Source organism: Mauremys mutica, chromosome 2, assembly GCF_020497125.1.
Source record: "Mauremys mutica isolate MM-2020 ecotype Southern chromosome 2, ASM2049712v1, whole genome shotgun sequence".
Classification (NCBI taxonomy): Eukaryota; Metazoa; Chordata; order Testudines; family Geoemydidae; genus Mauremys; species Mauremys mutica.
In genome coordinates, this window is record NC_059073.1 from 256,147,956 (window position 1) to 256,168,232 (window position 20,277).

The following is a 20,277-nucleotide window of genomic DNA, read 5'->3' on the forward strand; positions in this document are numbered from 1 at the left end:
AGCTGTGCTGCTGAGAAGCTGAATAGCTGGTGGGCTATCCAATTTAATTTATTTATATTGTGTTCCTCATTCTGGTATCTGGGCCCTTTACGAAGATTAAAATGAAGAACTATTGCAAACAGTTGGCACAGTCCCTACTTCTGCTTTCTGCACCCATTGACCAGAGAAATTAAGGAAACGCCAGAGTGAACAATGTAATATACGACTTCTTCAAAACAAAATAAAACAAAACTTGGGCATTAGCTAACTGGAGTGATGGTGGATTAATTTGCGAACTTGATATGCCACAGCATGAATCAAAAATTTGAGCCATCTACTATTGTTCTATATTTTTGAATGACAACCTCTGACAAAGGACGATGGGCAGACTATAAATATCTATCTAGTGGCAAGGGACTGAGTCTTGGTATTTTTCTGTTTCATATCAGAGGTTAGGATGGTGAAAGAATTCCTCTCACAAAACTGACAGTGAAGCAATTCTTGATGTCTGGTTCATTGTTTCTATTGATTTATTTTGCTTTTAGACTGAGGGACGTTATGAATGGCTTGATAACTGGAAGGTGAAGTATACTAAGTGGGCCAAAGGAGAGCCGAAACAGAATATAGGCTGTGTTTATCTGGACCTTGGAGGAGTCTGGAAGACGGCATCCTGTGATGAAAACTACTACTCTATCTGTAAATGGTCAGATGGTAAGCAATTGAATGTAACAATGGTAATAACAATGATTATTTATTTATATTGCATTGTGCTAGGGACTGTTCAAATATATCTAGTAAATGACTGTACACTTTGATATTCAGTAACTAACAAATAACTGGAGAAAGACAAGTGAGTGGAAGGGACTGAGTTTTGGAACTGAGTTAGGGGAAAGATGGTGAGTGGGCACCAGGCCAGTGGGAATGGAAGCCAGTGGTTATTCCTATTTGCTTAGCTACTGAAAAAAGCACACTGAGAACAATCATAGCTCATAAATCTAACTCCATCAACCCAGTTCATTAGTGTAAAAACAAAGTAGTTAGTAAAGCAGTACATTATTCTGTGTGTCCTGCTGGGTACATAGGGAATGCCTTGTAAAACAGAGAAAACTATTGGTAAGTAATTCCTTTCAAATAGTGAATGTCAAGGTGCTGACCACCACAGTAAATTCTATGCTGCTTGAGTTAAAGACCATGTCGTCTTGGTCTTACAGCACACGGAATGTTTAACAGACGGTAGCATAGAACGATTGAAGAAAGCATTGCAGAGGCAGCACAGAGACAGCTTGAAATAGTAGTAGTGGCGGAAGCAATACAGAAACTGAAAGAAGTTTGAACACAAAAACACAGCTCCAAAAACACAGGACTTTCCACCTCTTGAATTACACAAGTATCTTCATTAGCTGTCAACTGTATTAGCATGTGTTAGACTAGCCACCAACTAGAAAATGAGACAAACATTTGAATGTCAGATATATCCAACGGAGGGCAGTGGTGTACACAAACTATGTGTAAAAATTAGGGCTGTTGATTAATCACAGTTAACTCACACAATTGCCTCAAAATTAATTCTGATTAAAAAAAATTATGAATAATAACAGATTTAATCGCACTGTTAAACAATAGAATACCAATTGAAATGTATTTAATATTTTGAATGTTTTCTACTTTTTCATATATATTCTGTGTTGTAATTGAAATCAAAGTGTACTTTATTTTTTATTACAAATATTTGCACTGTAAAAGTGATAAACAAAAGAAATAGTATTTTTTCAGTTCACCTCATGCAAGTACCATAGTGCAATCTTTGTTGTGAAAGTGCAATTTACAAATATAGATTTTTTGTATGTAACTTCACTCAAAAACAAAACAATGTAAAACTTCAAAGCCGACAAGTCCAGTCAGTCCTACTTCTTGTTCAGCCAATCACAAAGACGAGCAAGTTTGTTTACATTTACAGGAGATAATCCTGCCCTCTTCTTATTTACAATATCACCAGAAAGTGAGAACAGGCATTTGTATGGCACTTTGTAGCCGGCATTGCAAGGTATTTACGTGCCAGATATGCTAAACATTCAGGTGCCCCTTCATGCTTTGGCCACCATTTCAGAGGACATGCTTCCATGCTGATGACGCTCGTTGAAAAAGTAATGCATTAATTAGATTTGTGACTGAACTCCTTGGGGAGGGGGAGAGGGGAATTATATGTCCCCTGCTCTCTTTTACCCACACTGGCATATATTTCACGTTACAGCAGTCTCAGATGATGACCCAGCACGTTATTCATTTTAAGAACACTTTCACTGCAGATTTCACAAAACGCAAAGAAGGTACTGATGTGAAATTTCTAAGGATAGCTACAGCAGAGGTTCTCAACCTTTTTCTTTGAGTCCCCCCCCACATGTTATAAAAACTCCACGACCCACCTGTGCCACAATAACTGATTTTCTGCTTATAAAAGGCAGGGCCGGCATTAGGGGGTAGCAAGCAGGGCAACTGCCTGGGGCCCCATGCCTCAGTGGCCCCCACAAAGCTACATTGCTCAGGCTTCAGTTCAGCCCCAAGTGGCGAGGCTCAGGGACCTGGGCTTCCACCCCATGTGGTGGGGCTTTGGCTTTCTGCCCTGGGCCCCAGCGAGTCTAATGCTGGCCCTGCTTGGAGGCCCCCTAGGGGGCCCTGGACCCCCTGGTTGAGGACCACTGAGCTACAGCACTCGACCCAAGGTTTAAGCATCTGAAATGCCTTCCAAAATCTGAGACGGACAAGGTGTGGAGCATGCTTTCAGAAGTCTTAAAGAAGAAACACTCCGATGCGGAAACTACAGAACCTGTAAAAGCAACAAAGAATCCTGTGGCACCTTATAGACTAACAGACGTTTTGCAGCATGAGCTTGCGTGGGTGAATACCCACTTCTTCAGAACCTGAACCACAAAAAAGAAAACCAATCTTCTGCCAGTGGCATCTGACTCATATAATGAAAATGAACATGTGTCAGTCCACCCTGCTTTGGATTGTTATCAAGCAGAAGCTGTCATCAGCACGGATGCATGTCCCCTGGAATAGTGGTTGACGCATGAATGGACATATGAATCTTTAGCGCATCTGGTACGTAAATATCTTGTGGTGCCAGCTATAACAATGCCATGAGAATGCATGTTCTCACTTTCAGGTGACATAAACAAGAAGTGGGCAGCATTATCTCCTGAAAATGTAAACAAATGTGTTTGTTTGAGTGATTGGCTGAACAAGAAGTAGGACTGAGTGGACTTGCAGGGTCTAAAATTTTACATTGTTTTATTTTTGAATGCAGTCTTTTTGTCCATAATTCTACATTTGTAAGTTCAACTTTCATGATAAAGAGATTGCACCACACTACTTGTATGAGGTGAATTGAAAAATACTATTTCTTTTGTGTTTTTCAGTGGAAATACTTGTAATCAAAAATATATATAAAATGAGCATTGTACACTTTGTATTCTGTGTTGTCATTGTAATCAATTTATTTGAAAATATAGAAAACATCCAAAAAATTTAAATAAATGGTATTCTATTGTTGTTTAACAGCGTGATTAACTGCAGTTAATATTTTTAATTGCTTGACAGCCCTAGTAAAAATAGAACTCTAGTTAAAAGAATTATTCACAAGATGTAAAGAACACTAGATAAAAGCAAGGAAAAAAAGAGTTTGATAGTTAAGCAAGGCAAAAGACAGACAAATTGAATGTTAAGTCTCTTCCAGTGTGTACGTGAGGGAAGGAACTTTGGTTCATTACTGAAAGTCTGTTTAGTATAAAACATACAATATAAACACACATCTGCTGGAGTCTGGGACTTATTAATTTTTGAGTTATCAAAAGAAAAATAACTGTTTTTCCTGTAAAATAATCTTCTATTTCCTCAGATCTTGTGGGCAAAAGAGTGTAGGCATTTAATATTGAAGCCATTTGACTTATTTTCCGTGTTATAGAGTAGTGCATTTTAAATATGGAATAATTGATTACTAATTAAACACGCTTTCCACATGTTGAAGATCATCTTCCTTTGGCTAGATTAAGAAGAACAACTAGTGTATTTTTAAATAGTTACGTTTTAATTGTGCAATGTTGTTGTAGTCATGTTGGTTCCAGGATATTAGAGAGACAGGTGGCTGTAGTAGTATTTATTGGACAACTTCTGTTGGTCTCAAAAGCTTCTCACCAATAAAAGCTATTACCTCATCCATCTGGTCGCTCTAATGTTTTAATTAGTTATTCTTTAATGGAAGTGACAGGCTAAACCCATCTGCAATACATCCCCGTTAAAGGTGAACATAAACATTTTATTTAAAAAGATGTTAAAATCTATTCACAATCCTGTTCATCATCACACTGCAAAATCCTTATATTTTTAAACAAAATATTTGAAAATCTATTTCCATTTTACTTACCTGCCAAACCTTGAAGGATTTTGTGTTTTCATCTTCATAAATTAATAGCATTGCAACTGCCTAAAAAGATTCTTTTCTCTCATGGCTCAATGATCATTGAAATGATAATAGCTATTGCCAGGGAAAACAGGAAAATCCTGAATTCAAATCTTAGTAGATAAGTAAAATGAGAACAGATTTTCTTGACCCAGAATACTAGGTTTTAAAACATAAATGCATTCCTGATATTTAGGCTACACAATATACATTCTCCTACTTGTGAGATTTTAAACATTTTCTATATACTGCAGTTTAAGTTAATAATTTTGGCCCTATACTGTGCTGTCTTCATCTGCACCTGAAACTCAGCCATTGATGTCAACTGAGCTGCTCTCTTGTTTCAAGAGTAATATTGGTTTATGGCCTGATTTCACCAAATTTAGGCCCTAATTCAGCAAAGCACTTACCATGGGACTTAAACATGTTCTTAAGCCTAAGGCCTGGTCTACACTACGCATTTAAACCAGTTTTAGGAGCGTTAAACCGATTTAACGCCACACCCGTCCACACTAAGAGGCCCATTATATCGATATAAAGGGCTCTTTAAACCGGTTTCTCTACTCCTCCCTAACGAGAGGAGTAGCGCTAATATCGGTATTACCATATTGGATTAGGGTTAGCATGGCCGCAAATCGACGGTATTGGCCTCCAGGCGGTATCCCACAGTGCACCACTGATCGCTCTGGACAGGAATCTGAACTCGGATGCAGTGGCCAGGTAGACAGGAAAAGCCCTGCGAACTTTTGAATATAATTTCCTGTTTGTCCAGCGTGGGGCTCCGATCAGTACGGGTGGCGATGCAGTCCGAAATCAAAATCCAAAAAGAGCTCCAGCATGGACCGTACGGATGTGATCGCAGTATGGGCAGGCAAATCTGTTCTATCAGAGCTCCGTTACAGAAGACAAAATTCCAAAGCATTTTTTAAAAAATCTCCAGACAGACGCCATAGCAGGGACTCAGCACGCTGCTGCGTGACAAGCGTAACGGAAAGCCAAAGAATCAAATGGACGCTCATGGAGGGAGGGGGGACTGAGGACTCAAGGTATCCCACAGTTCCTGCAGTCTCCGAAAAGCATTTGCATTCTTGGCTGAGCTCCCAATGCCTGTAGGGTCAAACACATTGTCCGCGGTGGTTCAGGGCATAGCTCGTCAATGTACCCCTACCCCCGGAAGGAAAAGGGAAAAAAATCGTCTCTTGACTCTTTTAAATGTCACCCTATGTGTACTGAATGCTGCTGGTAGACGCGATGCTGCGGCACTGAACTGTAGCATCCTCACCCCCTCTCCTTGGTGGGTGATGGTACAATATGGCTGATATCTGTTGTCATCATCAGCCTTGTGGCAGATGGTGTAGTGCAATATGACTGGTATCCATCCTCGTCATCATCCCATAAGTACTCCTGACTGGCCTCCCGGTTATTCCCAGTAGACGTTACAGAACGGCTGGTAACCGTCTTCATCATAGCAAAAGGGGGCTGAGCTCCATCAGCCCCCACCCTTCATGTGTAAAGAAAAGATTCTGTACTGCCTGGACTATCATAGCAGCTGGAGGCTGCCTTCCCCTCATTTTATTTCACTAACAAGTCACTGTTTCTTATTCCTGCATTCTTTATTACTTCAGCACACAAACGGGGGGACACTGCAATGGTAGCCCAGGAAGGCTGTGGGAGGAGGGAAGCAACAGGTGGGGTTGTTGCAGGATCACCCCCTGTGAATAGCATGCAGCTCATCATTCCTGCGGGATCAGACACAGAGCGGCTGTGCTCTCTGGTTATCTGATACACTGGATCTCTAGTACACTTGCCCCATATTCTAGGCAGGACTGATTCTATTTTTAGATACCATAAAGGAGAGATTGACTCGGGGAGTCATTCCCATTTTTGTCTTTTGCGCCCCCGGCTGATCTCAGCCAGGGGCACCTATGACAGCAGCAGAAGGTATAGTGCAATACGACTGGTAACCATCATCTCATTGCCAATTTACAATTTCATGGTAGACGGTACAGAACGGCTGCTAACCATCTCTGCTGTCATGCAAAAGCAAATGAATGCTGCTGTGTAGCGCTGCTGAATCGCCTCTGTCCGCGGCATCTAGTACACATACGGTGACAGTGACAAAAGGCAAAACAGGCTCCTTGGTTGCCATGCTATGGTGTCTGCCAGGGAAATCCAGGGAAAAAGGGTGCGAAATGATTGTCTGCCGTTGCTTTCCCGGAGGAAGGAATGACTGACGACATTTACCCAGAACCACCCGTGACAATGATTTTTGCCCCATCAGGCACTGGGAACTCAACCCAGAATTCCAAGGGGCGGGGGAGACTGCGGGAACTATGGGATAGCTACGGAATAGCTACCCACAGTGCAACCCTCCAGAAATTGACGCTAGCCTCGGACCGTGGACGCACACCACCGATTTAATGTGTTTAGTGTGGCCGCGCGCACTCGATTTTATACAATCTGTTTTACTAAACCGGTTTATGTAAATTCGGAATAATCCCGTAGTGTAGACGTACCCTAAGTGTTTGCTCAATAGGGATGGACATATGAATGTGCTTAAAGATAAGCATGTGCTTAAGGGCTTTGCTGAATTAGGTGCTTCTAGCATAAAATGCAGCTGTAACACTAATCATTCACCATTCCACTATGATATACTAACAAGGAATACAGATTTTCAAAGATTATATTATGATTAAACAACTGTTATGAGCGTTTCTTGGTGTCAGATTAGTATGTGCTAGTCATAGTAAAAGTGTGTGAGAGAAACCTGTTCATTAAAATGTTTTATTAATTGCAAACTGTGTCCCTTTTTTTAAACAGTTAAAGCCCCCACAGATCCCCCCCAGCTTCCTGGAAAGTGCCCTGAGTCAGAACAGAGATCATGGATCCCTTTCCGTGGTCACTGCTACTTCATTGAGTCTTCATCTACGAGAAACTGGGCCCAGGCCTCCTTAGAATGTCTTCGATTAGGTAAGTGTTCTTTCACATTAGAGGTAAGATGCACACAAATCACAAATCTATTATTTTTTTTATACATCACTATGAATGTATCAGTGGCTATGAAAGTGCTACGTATTAGCATAATTTAAAGACAAATTCCTTGTCTGCATTAATAATAAAATCTTTGTTTTTTTTCAAATCTCATTTTACATCATTTATACTGTGGGCCTGATTTGCCACTAAAATACTTCAGTTATATGCCATTGAATGATTAGAATTACAGAAGCCTGACTGGGATAATGAGCTGGTAAATTGGGACCATTGCTTACTTTTTGTAATTTAGTTGTCTGGGGAAGTGAATCTTTATGTACAGTCAGTTTCAGTGTCTGAGTCTCATGTACTAGTTAAAACAGCTGTTGTATTTGAATTTCTAAAATTACAAAGGAATGGTTACATTCATTCTTTGTTTTTGTTTTGTGTTTTTTTTAATCATAGCTTCCTGTTTACATCATGATTTTGTACAATTTTTTTTATTAAAACAAGTTTTTGCCAAAAACTACATCCTAGTGTCCCTTTGACAACAGAAATACCCCCCAAATGCACAACCATATTTTTATGGTTATGACAGGTGTCACCAGGTGGCCTACTTACACACAGTAGCAAATGTTAAATCTTGGGACAATATACTGTATGTTAGTTTGGTTATGTGTGTTGTTGTCTAGAAGGAGCTGTGCAGACAGCAGGAGAATTTGTTCTCTGCCTTGGTCTCTGAATGGAGTCAGTTCTTGAGGCAGAGTTGCTACTTGGGAACCAGGCATTGGTGTTGGGCTGAGATTCCTGAAAGAAGGGATTTCCTGCCTGCTGTTTGTCCACCTATGTTCAAGGACTGGTCTATGTATAAATTAAAGAATTACAGTAGAATATACCCAGACTCCACATCACCGATTCCTCCTTCACCCCCTCCCCCGTGCCCCTTCTGGGAAGCCAACCTGCAAAGGCTACAGACACTTGCTGCTGCTTGGTAGAGGGCTGTCAAAAGTACAAAAATGTATAGCCTCAAAATGATTAAATCTATATCATTTGTGTGATATACCTAAACTTTTCAAAGTCCGTTTCCTCTTCTGCATTTGTGAAAGAGTTTCCTGAGTCTGCCTATAATAATGACTGCAGTATAGAAGACTAAAGATTCATGTGTTTTTATATTTGGGATACAAAAAATTCATACTGTCACTCCTCACCCTCTGGGTTTCCTATATTTATAATCATTCACCGCCCAATTGGTATCCTGTTAATTCCCCACCTATAGTGGGATTTGGCCTCAATTATAATTGCACCTATGTGAGGGCAGAATTGGGCCCTAAATCAGTAGTAGTACCATGTGTTTGTTTTCTATGATTATATATTAGTTCATGTTATTTCTACAATTATATGTTACTTGGATAAACCTCTCCAAGAATGTGACAGCAAAATCAAAAATAGTTAATTAAGGCACCATCACATCATGTCATACTATCCACAGCCATTGCTACACAGCTGATTCCTGGGTCCCAGCCACAAACTAAAAGATAATTGGTTACGGAAAATGTATTTATCAACATTTAAAACATTCCAGTTCTTACATCATTATGCTGCTGATTATCTTTCCTGGAATACTGTTGAACACAGTGCAGGAATTCCTTGGCTCTATCAGTGCAACATGGAGAGTTAATAGCTGTACTATAATAATTGGAGTTACAGGTAGATAATTAGCAGGATACTAATTGGGTAGTGAGTGGCCAAGAATGTGGAGTAGAGAGGGGGTATGGAGGAACAATACAAATGCTGTATTCCCAAATATAAAGATATATGAACTGCTGATAATAGCCCACCTTAATTGATTAGTCTCATTATAGTTGAATAGCAACACTCATTTTTTCATGTTCTCTATGGGTATATATATCTTCCTACTGTATTTTCTACTGCATGCATCCGATGAAGTGGGTTTTAAGCCCACAAAAGCTTATGCCCAAATAAATGTGTTAGTCTCTAAGGTGCCACACGTACTCCTCATTCTTTTAACAAAGGCTGTGACACAGATGAGTTATATAGAAGTTCAGGAAACACTCAATAAAATTATAAATGTGCTAGTTGTATCATATACAGGATGAAGTGTATATTGTTTTGAGGCTACAGAATTGATATATGTAACAATGCTGGTTCTGGCGGGACCTAACTGAGAGTGCCAATTCAGGACAAATTGCTTAAAACAGGGCTGTTACAGCCCAAGGCTGGGTTTTTTTCCACCTCTAAGGCAAACCAAACCAGACAGAACAAAAGGACTTTGGTTTCACCCCACTGGCTAACCACAAGTCACACAAGCAATTCCCTTAGACACTCCACTTTCCCAGTATCACCACCAGTGCCACTCGTTATGGGGACAAATGGTTATGAAAACCAATACCCCAGTAAAAGAAAAAAAGGTTGTCCTGATCCCAAAGGACCAAGCCCCAGACCCAGGTCAATATACAAATCAGATCTTACCCAGAAATCACGCTGTTGCCACTCCTTTAGAATCTAAAATCTAAAGGTTTATTCATAAAAAGAAAAAGATATAGATGAGAGCTAGAATTGGTCAAATGGAATCAATTACATACAGTAATGGCAACGTTCTTGGTTCAGGCTTGCAGCAGCGATAGAATAAACTGCAGGTTCAAATTATGTCTCTGGAATACATCCAGAGCTGGGATGAGTCAACAGTCCTTTGTTCAGAGCTTCAGTTTGTAGCAAAGTTCCTACAGAGGTAGGAAGCAGGATTGAAGACCAGATGGAGATGAGGCATTAGCCTTTTATAGTCTTTTCCAGGTGTAAGAACACCTCTTTGTTCTTACTGTGGAAAATTACAGCAAAATGGAGTCTGCAATCACATAGGCAAGTTCCTGCATACTTTGCTGAGTTACAAGGCGTATCTGCCTTCTCTCAATGGGTCAATTGTGTAGCTGATGGTCCTTAATGGGCCATCAAGCAGGCTAGGCAGAGCTAACACCAACTTGTTTGGGATGTCTCCCAGAAGCACAGCATAAGTTTGAAATACAGACAATATAGAGCCAATATTCATAACTTCAACTACAAAATTGATACACACATATAGACAGCATAATCATAACCAGCAAACCATGACCTTGTCTTAGACACCTCATTTGACCCTGTTTATACAAGATTTGGTGCCACTATAGGACCTTGGTTGCAACCAAGTTCTATATGGTCCCAGTTCAATTCCATAATGTGACAATATACATATTCTAATATTTGACTGAAAAAATGATTAACTTTGTAAATCTTGTGGGCAAAATTCATCCAAGCAATGTCAGTCTCACAACCTACTGCAAACTTTACTGGGAATTTCTAGACAAATAATTTTTGTGAACTTGCAGCACAAGTTTTTCCAGATACTAGAAAATGGTGCAGGTTTTTAATCTATTTTAAAACTATGTATCTAAGACCAGAAAGCACCTGAATCCCACAAAAGAAACAAAGAATTACTGAGCAGCTGTTCTATTGCCAGCTGCTATGAGTTTGAGAAATATGTATGTAGCAGTGCATGTATTCCAAAATCTTCAGATTTTGGCAAGCTTAATCCTTCCATTATTGGCTTTCCACTCTTTTGTGTCTGTGCTGCAGTGCTTTTCCTTTACTGTCCCTAACTTCTAGTGCAAGGCCAAAGGAATTTTCATTGTAAATCCACGCCACAGATGGTTCATGTGCTCTTACAAATTTCCCATAATCTGTAGAAACAACTAGGAATTTTTAAAAAATAAATATTTTATACTTTCACAGGTATAATAAGATTGAGAGGGAGGAATACTGCACATAATTACACAGGAAATGATGTGGGAGTAAGATTTGTTCACAAAACCACTAAAACATCTGTATGTACCAACTACCATAATATGCACAGGTAGTATCTACCAGCCAATTTCTTGCAAATGTCTCATGAGCTTGAAAAAAAACCTTGTGAGAATTCTTGCTAAGCAGCCAAAATCTTGCAAAAATTTTTTCCAGGAAATCTTTCACTTCAGCTCTCCTCAAACCCATCAACTTACCAAGACATAGGGCTTGTCTACACTATTGGCCAGATCTAGTATAGAAGTGATAAATCACCTGCTGATCACTCTAGTGTCGACTCCGGTACTCCACCTCAACGAGAAGCACAAGGGCAATTGACAGGAGAGTGTGTCTTGTTGACACACCACAGTGAAGACACGATTGATCTTCCCACCCCCCAGCCCCATAGTGTAGATCCCCCCTCCCCATAGCGTAGACTTTAAGGTCAGAAGGGACCACCATGATCATCTAGTCTGACCTCCTGCACTTTGTAGGACACAACCTCACCAACTCCCTCCTGTAATAGACCCCTAACCTCAGGCTGAGTTACTGAAGTCCTCAAATCATGGTTTAAAGACTTAAAGTCACAGAGAATTCACCCCATTTACACTAGTTTAAACCTGTAAGTGTCCCCTGCCCCATGCTGCAGAGGAAGGTGAAAATCCCTCAGGGTCTCTGCCAATCTGACCCAGGTGAAAATGCCTTCCCAATCCCAAATACGGTGTTCAGTTAGACCCTGTTTATGTGGGCAAGACCCATCAGGCAGATACCTGCAAAAGAATTCTTTATAGTAACTCATAGCTCTCCCCATCTAGTGCCCAGGCCGTTGGAGATTGTTGCAATTGGCAGTCGTCGAACACCGGGTATCTTTGAGGGAGGGGAAAAAGGAACAGCTTTCCCAACTGTGGACCACAAGAAGGCCTGGGGAGTGATAGGTCCCTGACTCACCCAGTGGTAACATTTCTTCTGATGGATGCTCCTCTCCCCTTTTCTATTTACCCCATAACAATGCAAGGCTTTGAGAAATTTGTTGATTTTAGGTGAAATTACCTTTCTAGTCATAATGTATCTGATGACAATGAGCAACAGTGAAGAAATTAAGCTGAATTGTTAGCAAAAATTTAAAGTAAAGTAAAACAGTGCATACATACCAGTATGATGAAAGTAACCAGTGTAGGTGCTGGGGTGGGAAGGGAACATTTACTCTGAAGAGAAAAATTAAAGGACCATATCCTGCAATGATTCCCATTGTTTTCACTGGGAGCTGGGCACAAAAAATCAATGGCAAAATATGGGCCCACATGATAATTGATTTAAAACTGTCATAACCCTTGAAAAGACAAGAAAAGGCACTCTCAATGGGGGGAATGTATTCCATTGTAAACTCATCTCCAAAATGATTGTTTCTTGATGCTCTGTAGATGCCTCTTTGGTTTCAGTAGAAGATTCAGCTGAAGCCAACTTTCTGGCGCACAACCTAGAGCCACTTGAAGAAAAATCATCAACTTTTTGGACAGGAATGTACAGAAATGTGGATGGTAAATTTTTTTCTTGCAATACTTATTCCCAGATGAATATTTGTCATAAAGATACACTGAGTGTCAAATATTTTGCATTGCACTTTGGCGTAAGACATAAAGAGATAAAGCAGGAAAGGAGAAGTTTTATATATTTTACCTACTGTTGTAGGAATGAAGGTCATAGGTATGACCAGTCAGTTTATTGTAATAAAGTGGGTTGGAGGGCAAAAGTCACTGTAACTGGTAAGATATAAATGAAGAAATAAGGGGATTATTTTAAGAGGGAAGTAGGGGGCATCTGAAATCCGAAGAGCATTCAACTCGGACAAAGATATTTTCTAGGGATGTTTGTAACTGAAAAGCATTTCTTTATCCAGCAAAGGATAGGGCAAGAAATACAGCCTAATGGGTGGAGGGAAAGAAAGAGATAAATTCCAGAAAAGTAACAGGCATCATACTAAGGAACTAAGGAAAAAAACAGATACCCTGAGAAAAATCAAAAATACTAATGTAAGCGGTATAAATGCAAAAATAGAAGATCGACATACAGTTCTTGGCAATTGAAGACATATAACTAGACCTGGGTAAGAGCCAGATTTTTCATTGTGTGGGAAATTTGGCAATTTTTAATTTTTTCTTTTCCTAAACTGAATGAAAACAAAAAAAGTAGAAATTTCCTGTAAAACAAAATCCCCCTTCTCCAATGTTTGAGGTTGAGCAAAACATTTTGTTCTGTTTTTGACCTTTCTTAACTTTAATATGTAAAAATTAATTCATTTTGAAAAGCCAGTATAAGGCAGGAGATCAGAGTGTAATGAAAAGGAATAATGGGTTGTAAACTGGTCAGTCATGAAAAGAAAAGTTTTGGAAAAGTAATTGCCTGACATCTTAAGTGATTGATTGCTTCTTAAAGCACTTCATTCTGAGCACAAAGAAGGAGGCTATTCTTGCTTTAGTCTTAAGAAACACACAGGAGCTGATTCAAGAACTAACTATAGTTGTTCCACTAAAAAGTTGTTTCACATATTCAGGGAAATAAATGTACCAACATCTAGCACAGTGACGCCAAGCGAGGGATTTCAAAGAAATGAGGAAGCTGGTTATAAAACCTTAAATTCAAAAGTAAGGAAATCTGTAGACTCAGCATGGAAGTTGTTTAAACGTTATTTAAGGGCAATGAAAGAGGCATATCTGTAACAAAAAGGAAACAGCGAGGCAAACAAACAAAAAGTCCCAGTATGGCTAAATAACAAAGTTTAAGAGATTTATTCAAGTAAATAGATAATCTGTCAGAAAACGGAAATCCAGCCCTGCTGAAGCCAATAGGAGGGAACATAAACTATGGCAAGTAAAATGAAAAATTGAAATTAGAAAGGTTATGTGGGATTTTGGTGAGTAAATAGTCCTAAAAATAACTAACTTGTAAATCACAGAGGATAAGGACATTTCAGAGAAGCTAAATGATTTATTTCCATCAGTCATCACCACAATAAGAATTACCAAACAAAATAATAAAACAGAGGATGTTGTGAGGGATACCTTCCCTGAGTCTGCTTTTCTCAGGTAATCTACGAAAGTCATGACAGGTTGAGGCTTTGAGATGTTTTCACCTCTCTATAATAATAATTAATTGGAGATATACCTATCTCCTAGAACTGGAAGGGACCTTAAAAGGTCATTGAGTCCAGCCCCCTGCCTTCACTAGCAGGACCAAGTACTGATTTTTGCCCCAGATCCCTAAGTGGCCTCCTCAAGGATTGAACTCTCAACCCTGGGTTTAGCAGGCTAATGCTCAAACCACTGAGCTATCCCTTCGCTCAATGCACATAACTCTTTTTTGGGGGACATTTTTCAAAAACTATAGAAATGTGAAATTCTATGAAGTGCCCTTGAATCTTTTATTCTTGTTGTCAAAATGTGAATGACCATTAAGCTGTTTAATATTCAGTGTATTTCTAATTAACACTAGGACAGTGGTTGTGGCTAGACAGCACTGCAGTGGATTTTGTCAACTGGAATGTCGGAGAACCCTCAAGTCAACAAAATGAGCACTGTGTTGAAATGTATGCAAACTCTGGGTACTGGAATAATATTTATTGCTCTTCCTACAAAGGATACGTTTGTAAAAAAACAAAAAGTAAGTAATGAGTTTAATGTATTGTGTTTATGGATTGTTTCAATAGTAATGTTTATAGTATGCATACTCTTAATAGATATGTGCTGCGTAGAGTACATTTGTGATAGATATCCTCTGTGTGTTTATACACAATACAGATTACACACAGACATAGTATGAAAGAAAGGTCATGCTGTCAAAAAGTAGGTGCATTCAAAAAATGGATGGCCAAATTCTGTTTCCAAAAATGCATGCATGCAAATAAGGAAATTTGTACTTACACTTGCAAAATTGCCCATATAGTTACAATAATTATGTGTGCAATTGCATGGGCGCTATTAGGATTGTGTTTTTTGCACACAGAATTTGATCCATTCCTGAAAATTTTGTCCTCAAGAAAAAATACTTATATCTTAACCTAAAGCTAATTTTTGTGTGTTTTTTCTCTCTCTCTCATATGCACATGCATGCACACACTCGGCACTCTTTGCTCCTGCTTATATGAAATGAATATTCATTAACTTCACTTCTTTGTATTGCAAGAAGGGGGAGGGATAGCTCAGTGGTTTGAGTATTGGCCTGCTAAACCCAGGGTTGTGAGTTCAATCCTTGAGGAGGCCACTTAGGGATCTGGGGCAAAAATTGGTCCTGCTAGTGAAGGCAGGGGGCTGGACTTGATGACCTTTCAAGGTCCCTTCCAGTTCTAGGAGATTGGTATATCTCCAATTATTACCTTTAAGAATATTCTTCCCTGAAACATGTTAGGGGAAGATGAGTAAACTGGAAAAGGAAAAATTGATCAGGGAAAAGCAAATAGCATTGGTCTAAGTGTACAAAATTTAGAAAGACCTTGAAATAATGGAATGTGCAAACTCAGGAACAAATCAGAAGCAAGCCTATCCTGTGGACCCATGTTCATATACTCCAGTACCCCGGTGTCACTGGTAGTGTTTAGAAAGATTTGTGCTTTACCATTTCCACCTCTTGGGTGTCAATATTTATTTTCTTCATCCAACTTTGTGAAGATGGTGCCCATTGCTCTAATCAAGGATGGCTGCACAAATTAAAGTAACATGAGCATTACCTGGAAAATTTGCCCATTTATTTAATCAGAACCTTTTTTTGAAAAGTCAAACTCTTGAATTAACTTATTTTGTATCATTTCTGTACATCTCCACAGCACCTGGTTTTGTCATGAATCAGAAATACCATGAACAATGTTACCTTTGCTGTACTTCTGATGCAGGTCAACCAGGAAGCAATGGACATTTCATAAGAGTGCTTATTTTTGCAACATTTCCTGTTCAATTCAATTTTTCAACCAGACACATTCAACTGAATCATTTGAGATTTGCTGTGGCCAGTCCTACCTCCCAAAAGTGCAAAAGGAGCCAAGTATGTGGAGGGAGCATTTCTCCCACACTGCATTGTAATGACAAGTTTCTTGTAAACATGCTCTGTTCTAACTGTTGCAAAATGCATTCAGTATTTGAAATGTGCCTAGTTCCTCTATATGAAATGAGGGAAATCTCATTACCCTTTTATAGAAAGCTGCTCTTGAGTACACAATCATCTGACTTTCTCCTGACTGCTGATGAAAGATGTTTTTTATATTATACAAACAGCCTTGCAAAATTGTCACAAAAATGTAACAGACCATCCATAAAATCTAATCACCTGTACTTCAACGTGATGATTAACAATAGAAAAACAAATGAGATTTTATTTACCTATCAAAAATAAATAGCCCCAGGTGAGTGAATAAGTGGAATTTTGCAAGGCTGTGATAATTCCTCATTTTACAGTTCAGAGAATTAATGCCAGCATGTTAAATTTAAGCCTGCTTTTTCTTGAAGAGGCTGTAAAACGGGTAGGCAACCTATGGCATGCATGCCGAAGGCGGCACATGAGCTGATTTTCAGTGGCACTCACACTGCCTGGGTCCTGGCTACCAATCCAGGGGACTCTGCATTTTAACCTAATTTTAAATGAAGCTTCTTAAATATTTTAAAAACCTTATTTACTTTACATACACCAATAGTTTAGTTATATATTATAGACTTATAGAAAGAGACCTTCTAAAAATGTTTAAATGTATTACTGGCACGTGAAACCTTAAATCAGAGTGAATAAATGAAGACTCGGCACACCACTTCTGAAAGGTTGCCGACCCCTGCTGTAAAACATAGATCTATAACTTCCTTTAAGCCAATATTTTCCATTGCACATGTTTACATAATTTCTACCCAAATTATTGAGAACCCTGGAAATATTTCCATTCTGCGTATGTAGTTGAACTTCATTTGATAAATAAGCAAAAAATATTGCGGTGTTACAGCTAATACAAAGAGGTCACATAGGACCCAATCCTGCAAATGTTTACTGCCAGGCCTAGTCCTTACTGTGACTTCTTTAGAATAGTAATCGCTGTGCCCAGTTGTAATCATACGCAGGATTAGGGTCGTAGGCCACATTCCTACAGGCTCCTCTGTGAAGTGAACTGCTGCGTATGCAGCAGTCCATGAATTTCACCATAGCTCTGCACTGGTGCAGGGGTCTGTCAGTATGGAGCTCACAGCAGAATCATTTCAGGTTCACTGCATATTTTGTAACTATATTAGAGTCATTCATCATATGTTGCTACTGGTAAAAATATTGCATTTATTCAATACCAGAAAGTCCATGGCCCTGTTCATGGATTTTTACAGTATATACTAGTAAGTGTTAATGTACAATTTTCAGTGTATAAATGAAGACTTTTAAAGATGCTGAGTAACTGTTTTTCTTCTGTTTTAAAGTTGTTGAAGTGCAATCAACTGAGAAGCCCCCAGAAAAGAAAGGTAGGTTTACTTTCTTTCAAATAAATAAATAAATAAAAAGCCCAAATAAAAGCATTAGTATATATTATACCAGATTGTCATATTTTATATTGTAATATCACATCATATATTTTAGATGCTTAATGGCCATCAAATGCATTTCCTCGATAATAAAACATCCATAATACCTCATTTATGTCCAAATGCAGAACACTTCCCTAAAATTGGATTGAAATGTTGCATTAAGCTTTATAAATTGTGCTGTTTCATATACTTTCTGATTTTGCCTTCTGCATTGTCAGTCACTAATTATTTGGAGATGATAAAGCATTCATGCATAAAAATAAACTACGGTACCATTTCTAAGTACAGGATTGCATTCTATAATCAGATGCCACGTGCCTGGTTTCTAGTAATTTGCTTTGCATTCATTTACAGCAGTGAAAAAAGAGGAGAAGATTCCTGAACCTAGTCACAGCAAAACTGGGATTGTTATTATTGTGGTACTCCTTATCTTAGCAGGAGTTGGCCTTGCAGGCTATTTCTTCTACAGGAAAAGAAAGAATCACATGGCAACAAATGACAGCTTTGAGAACAACATGTATTTTAATACTGATGCAGTTCCTGGAACTAGTGACACAAAGGATCTTGTGGCCAACATCGAGCAAAATGAACATGCTATTCTCTAGTGTGATAAATTAAAGATGGGCCTTGTTTTAATAAATTACGCAACTGGGTTACCTGAAGGTTTAAGACAAAGCTATTTTCTCCTGTGCAAATCCTGTAGCAGTCACTTTTTTGGTGGCTGCATATTTTTTTTTACATACTAGCAGCGGCCATTACTTCATTTCATAATCATTCTATAGTTGTATACGATTCCAGAACTACTTTAACAGAAGCATTTCTTATGAAAAATATAGTGCTGTCTAATTTTGAAATGGAATAAATGGATACACTTAAGAGAATGAAAATGAAACATAAGCCAATGTGAATAAGCCTTCAAAGCATTTGTTTCTTCATCATGCATGCATCACCCTCATGAGTGTCAGGCTTCACATCAATGCAGTCTCTCCAAACTGATCAGCAAGCACTTGTCTCATTCTGTTAATAATACACATATTCCTGGAAACTTCACTATAGGGGTTTGGCATTGGGTAGTTGATGGCACTGTATTTGAATACATCCCATTTTAAAAAATGCTCTATGTTGCATAATTTCAGTTCCTGTAATCTCAGACAGCATATAGAGCCAAATATGCAGTTCCCCTCTATCTCACACCCACTCAGGGGCTATCCATAATTGGGGTGCAGGCCTCTGGAGCCCAAGCAATGTGGCTGGCAGACACTACCAGCACCTCTTACTGGCCACAGAAGGAGTTTGTCTGGGTAGCATGATGATGAGACCGTGGCAACACCTTCCTGCATACCAGCATAGGTGTTGGTTGGAGGATACAGGCTATGAATATTCTAAAGATGCAGTAGCGATGGACAACTCTCATGACGCTCCTCACGAAACACTGCCACTTAAATACTCTTTCTCCATAATACAGCTTAGTCTTGTAAGAGAGATCTTGGCCTATACAATGAGATAACTTTTCTAATGCACCTGTCTTCCCTATTGCTCTAGCAGATCAGCCGTTTCTTTCTATAATGTTTAAAGAGTGAAATATTTCAGAAACTTTAGCTTCCCAAATGATCATTTTATAATCTGATTTTTGTATATCTTGTAAACTGTAAATCGTGTGCATTAAATTTTTTCCTCACACAGATATAAATGTGTGAAAGGAAAATTTAAATGTTTCCTTTGTTTATGCATTCAACTTTAGCTCTGTGAAATAAACAGTAACAGACTGTGACATTTTAATAGTTTTGCATTTTTAGAGTACGTAACTCTCTATTCACATTGAAACCAGTAGGAACAATAAAGAGTTATTCATAACTAATACTGACCTGGAGCAATACCAGTTGTGTTGTGATCAAGTAATATTAGCAGACAAGGCAACAATAAATAAGGGGCAACATCCAGTCACCAAAGCAGAAAAAGAAAATGAATATGCCAACAATTTTTGGTTAGCTTGTGTGCATATTTCATTGTGGCCTACTGGATGGCTCCCTGAAACCTTTGGTGTTGTGTCCAGTTCTCAAATTGTATTGCTACCAATCTTATTTCTTATTTCCCTTTCCTTAGTACTTCTCTCTTTCAGAACAAGAGAGCTCTTAGAAGTTGCAGAAAGGCCCTTCTCCAAGCAGTGTCAGGAGTACTCAGGGAAGTGAGACCTGAAGAGAGAAATCTGCATGCTAAAAAGTTAATTTGGAGTGAGTTTTACTAGAGGAACATAGGCCTCTCCTGCTAGAGCCTGATTCAAAGCCACCTGATGTCAATGAGGGTCTTTTCCACTGACTTCAATGAACTTTGGATCAGAGTCATGGAGAGCAAGTCTACCATGGAAGAGGTGGCACCAGCCAGAAGAGATTTGAAAGGGATAATTGGAGCAGGAAAAGAAACAAGGCCATATTTATTTTTATTGTAGTAACATCCAGAGGCCCCAGTCAAAATCTGGGCCTCATTGTGCTAGCTGCTGTA

At 39.0% G+C, this 20,277-nt stretch overlaps 1 protein-coding gene across 1 annotated transcript in view; it reads left to right on the top strand.

The window, feature by feature from the left end:
• The window catches only part of LOC123364409 (macrophage mannose receptor 1-like), an 89,194-nt gene extending 69,645 nt beyond the window's left edge, over nt 1-19,549 (top strand). Inside the window, exons 25-30 of the mRNA XM_045006532.1 lie at nt 525-690; nt 7,259-7,408; nt 12,661-12,777; nt 14,729-14,896; nt 17,674-17,715; nt 18,133-19,549. Of these exons, the coding sequence (XP_044862467.1) occupies nt 525-690; nt 7,259-7,408; nt 12,661-12,777; nt 14,729-14,896; nt 17,674-17,715; nt 18,133-18,383 (894 nt within the window). The 3' untranslated portion in view covers nt 18,384-19,549. The remainder of the gene's footprint in view (nt 1-524; nt 691-7,258; nt 7,409-12,660; nt 12,778-14,728; nt 14,897-17,673; nt 17,716-18,132) is intronic.
• The last annotated feature ends 728 nt before the right edge of the window (nt 19,550-20,277 follow it).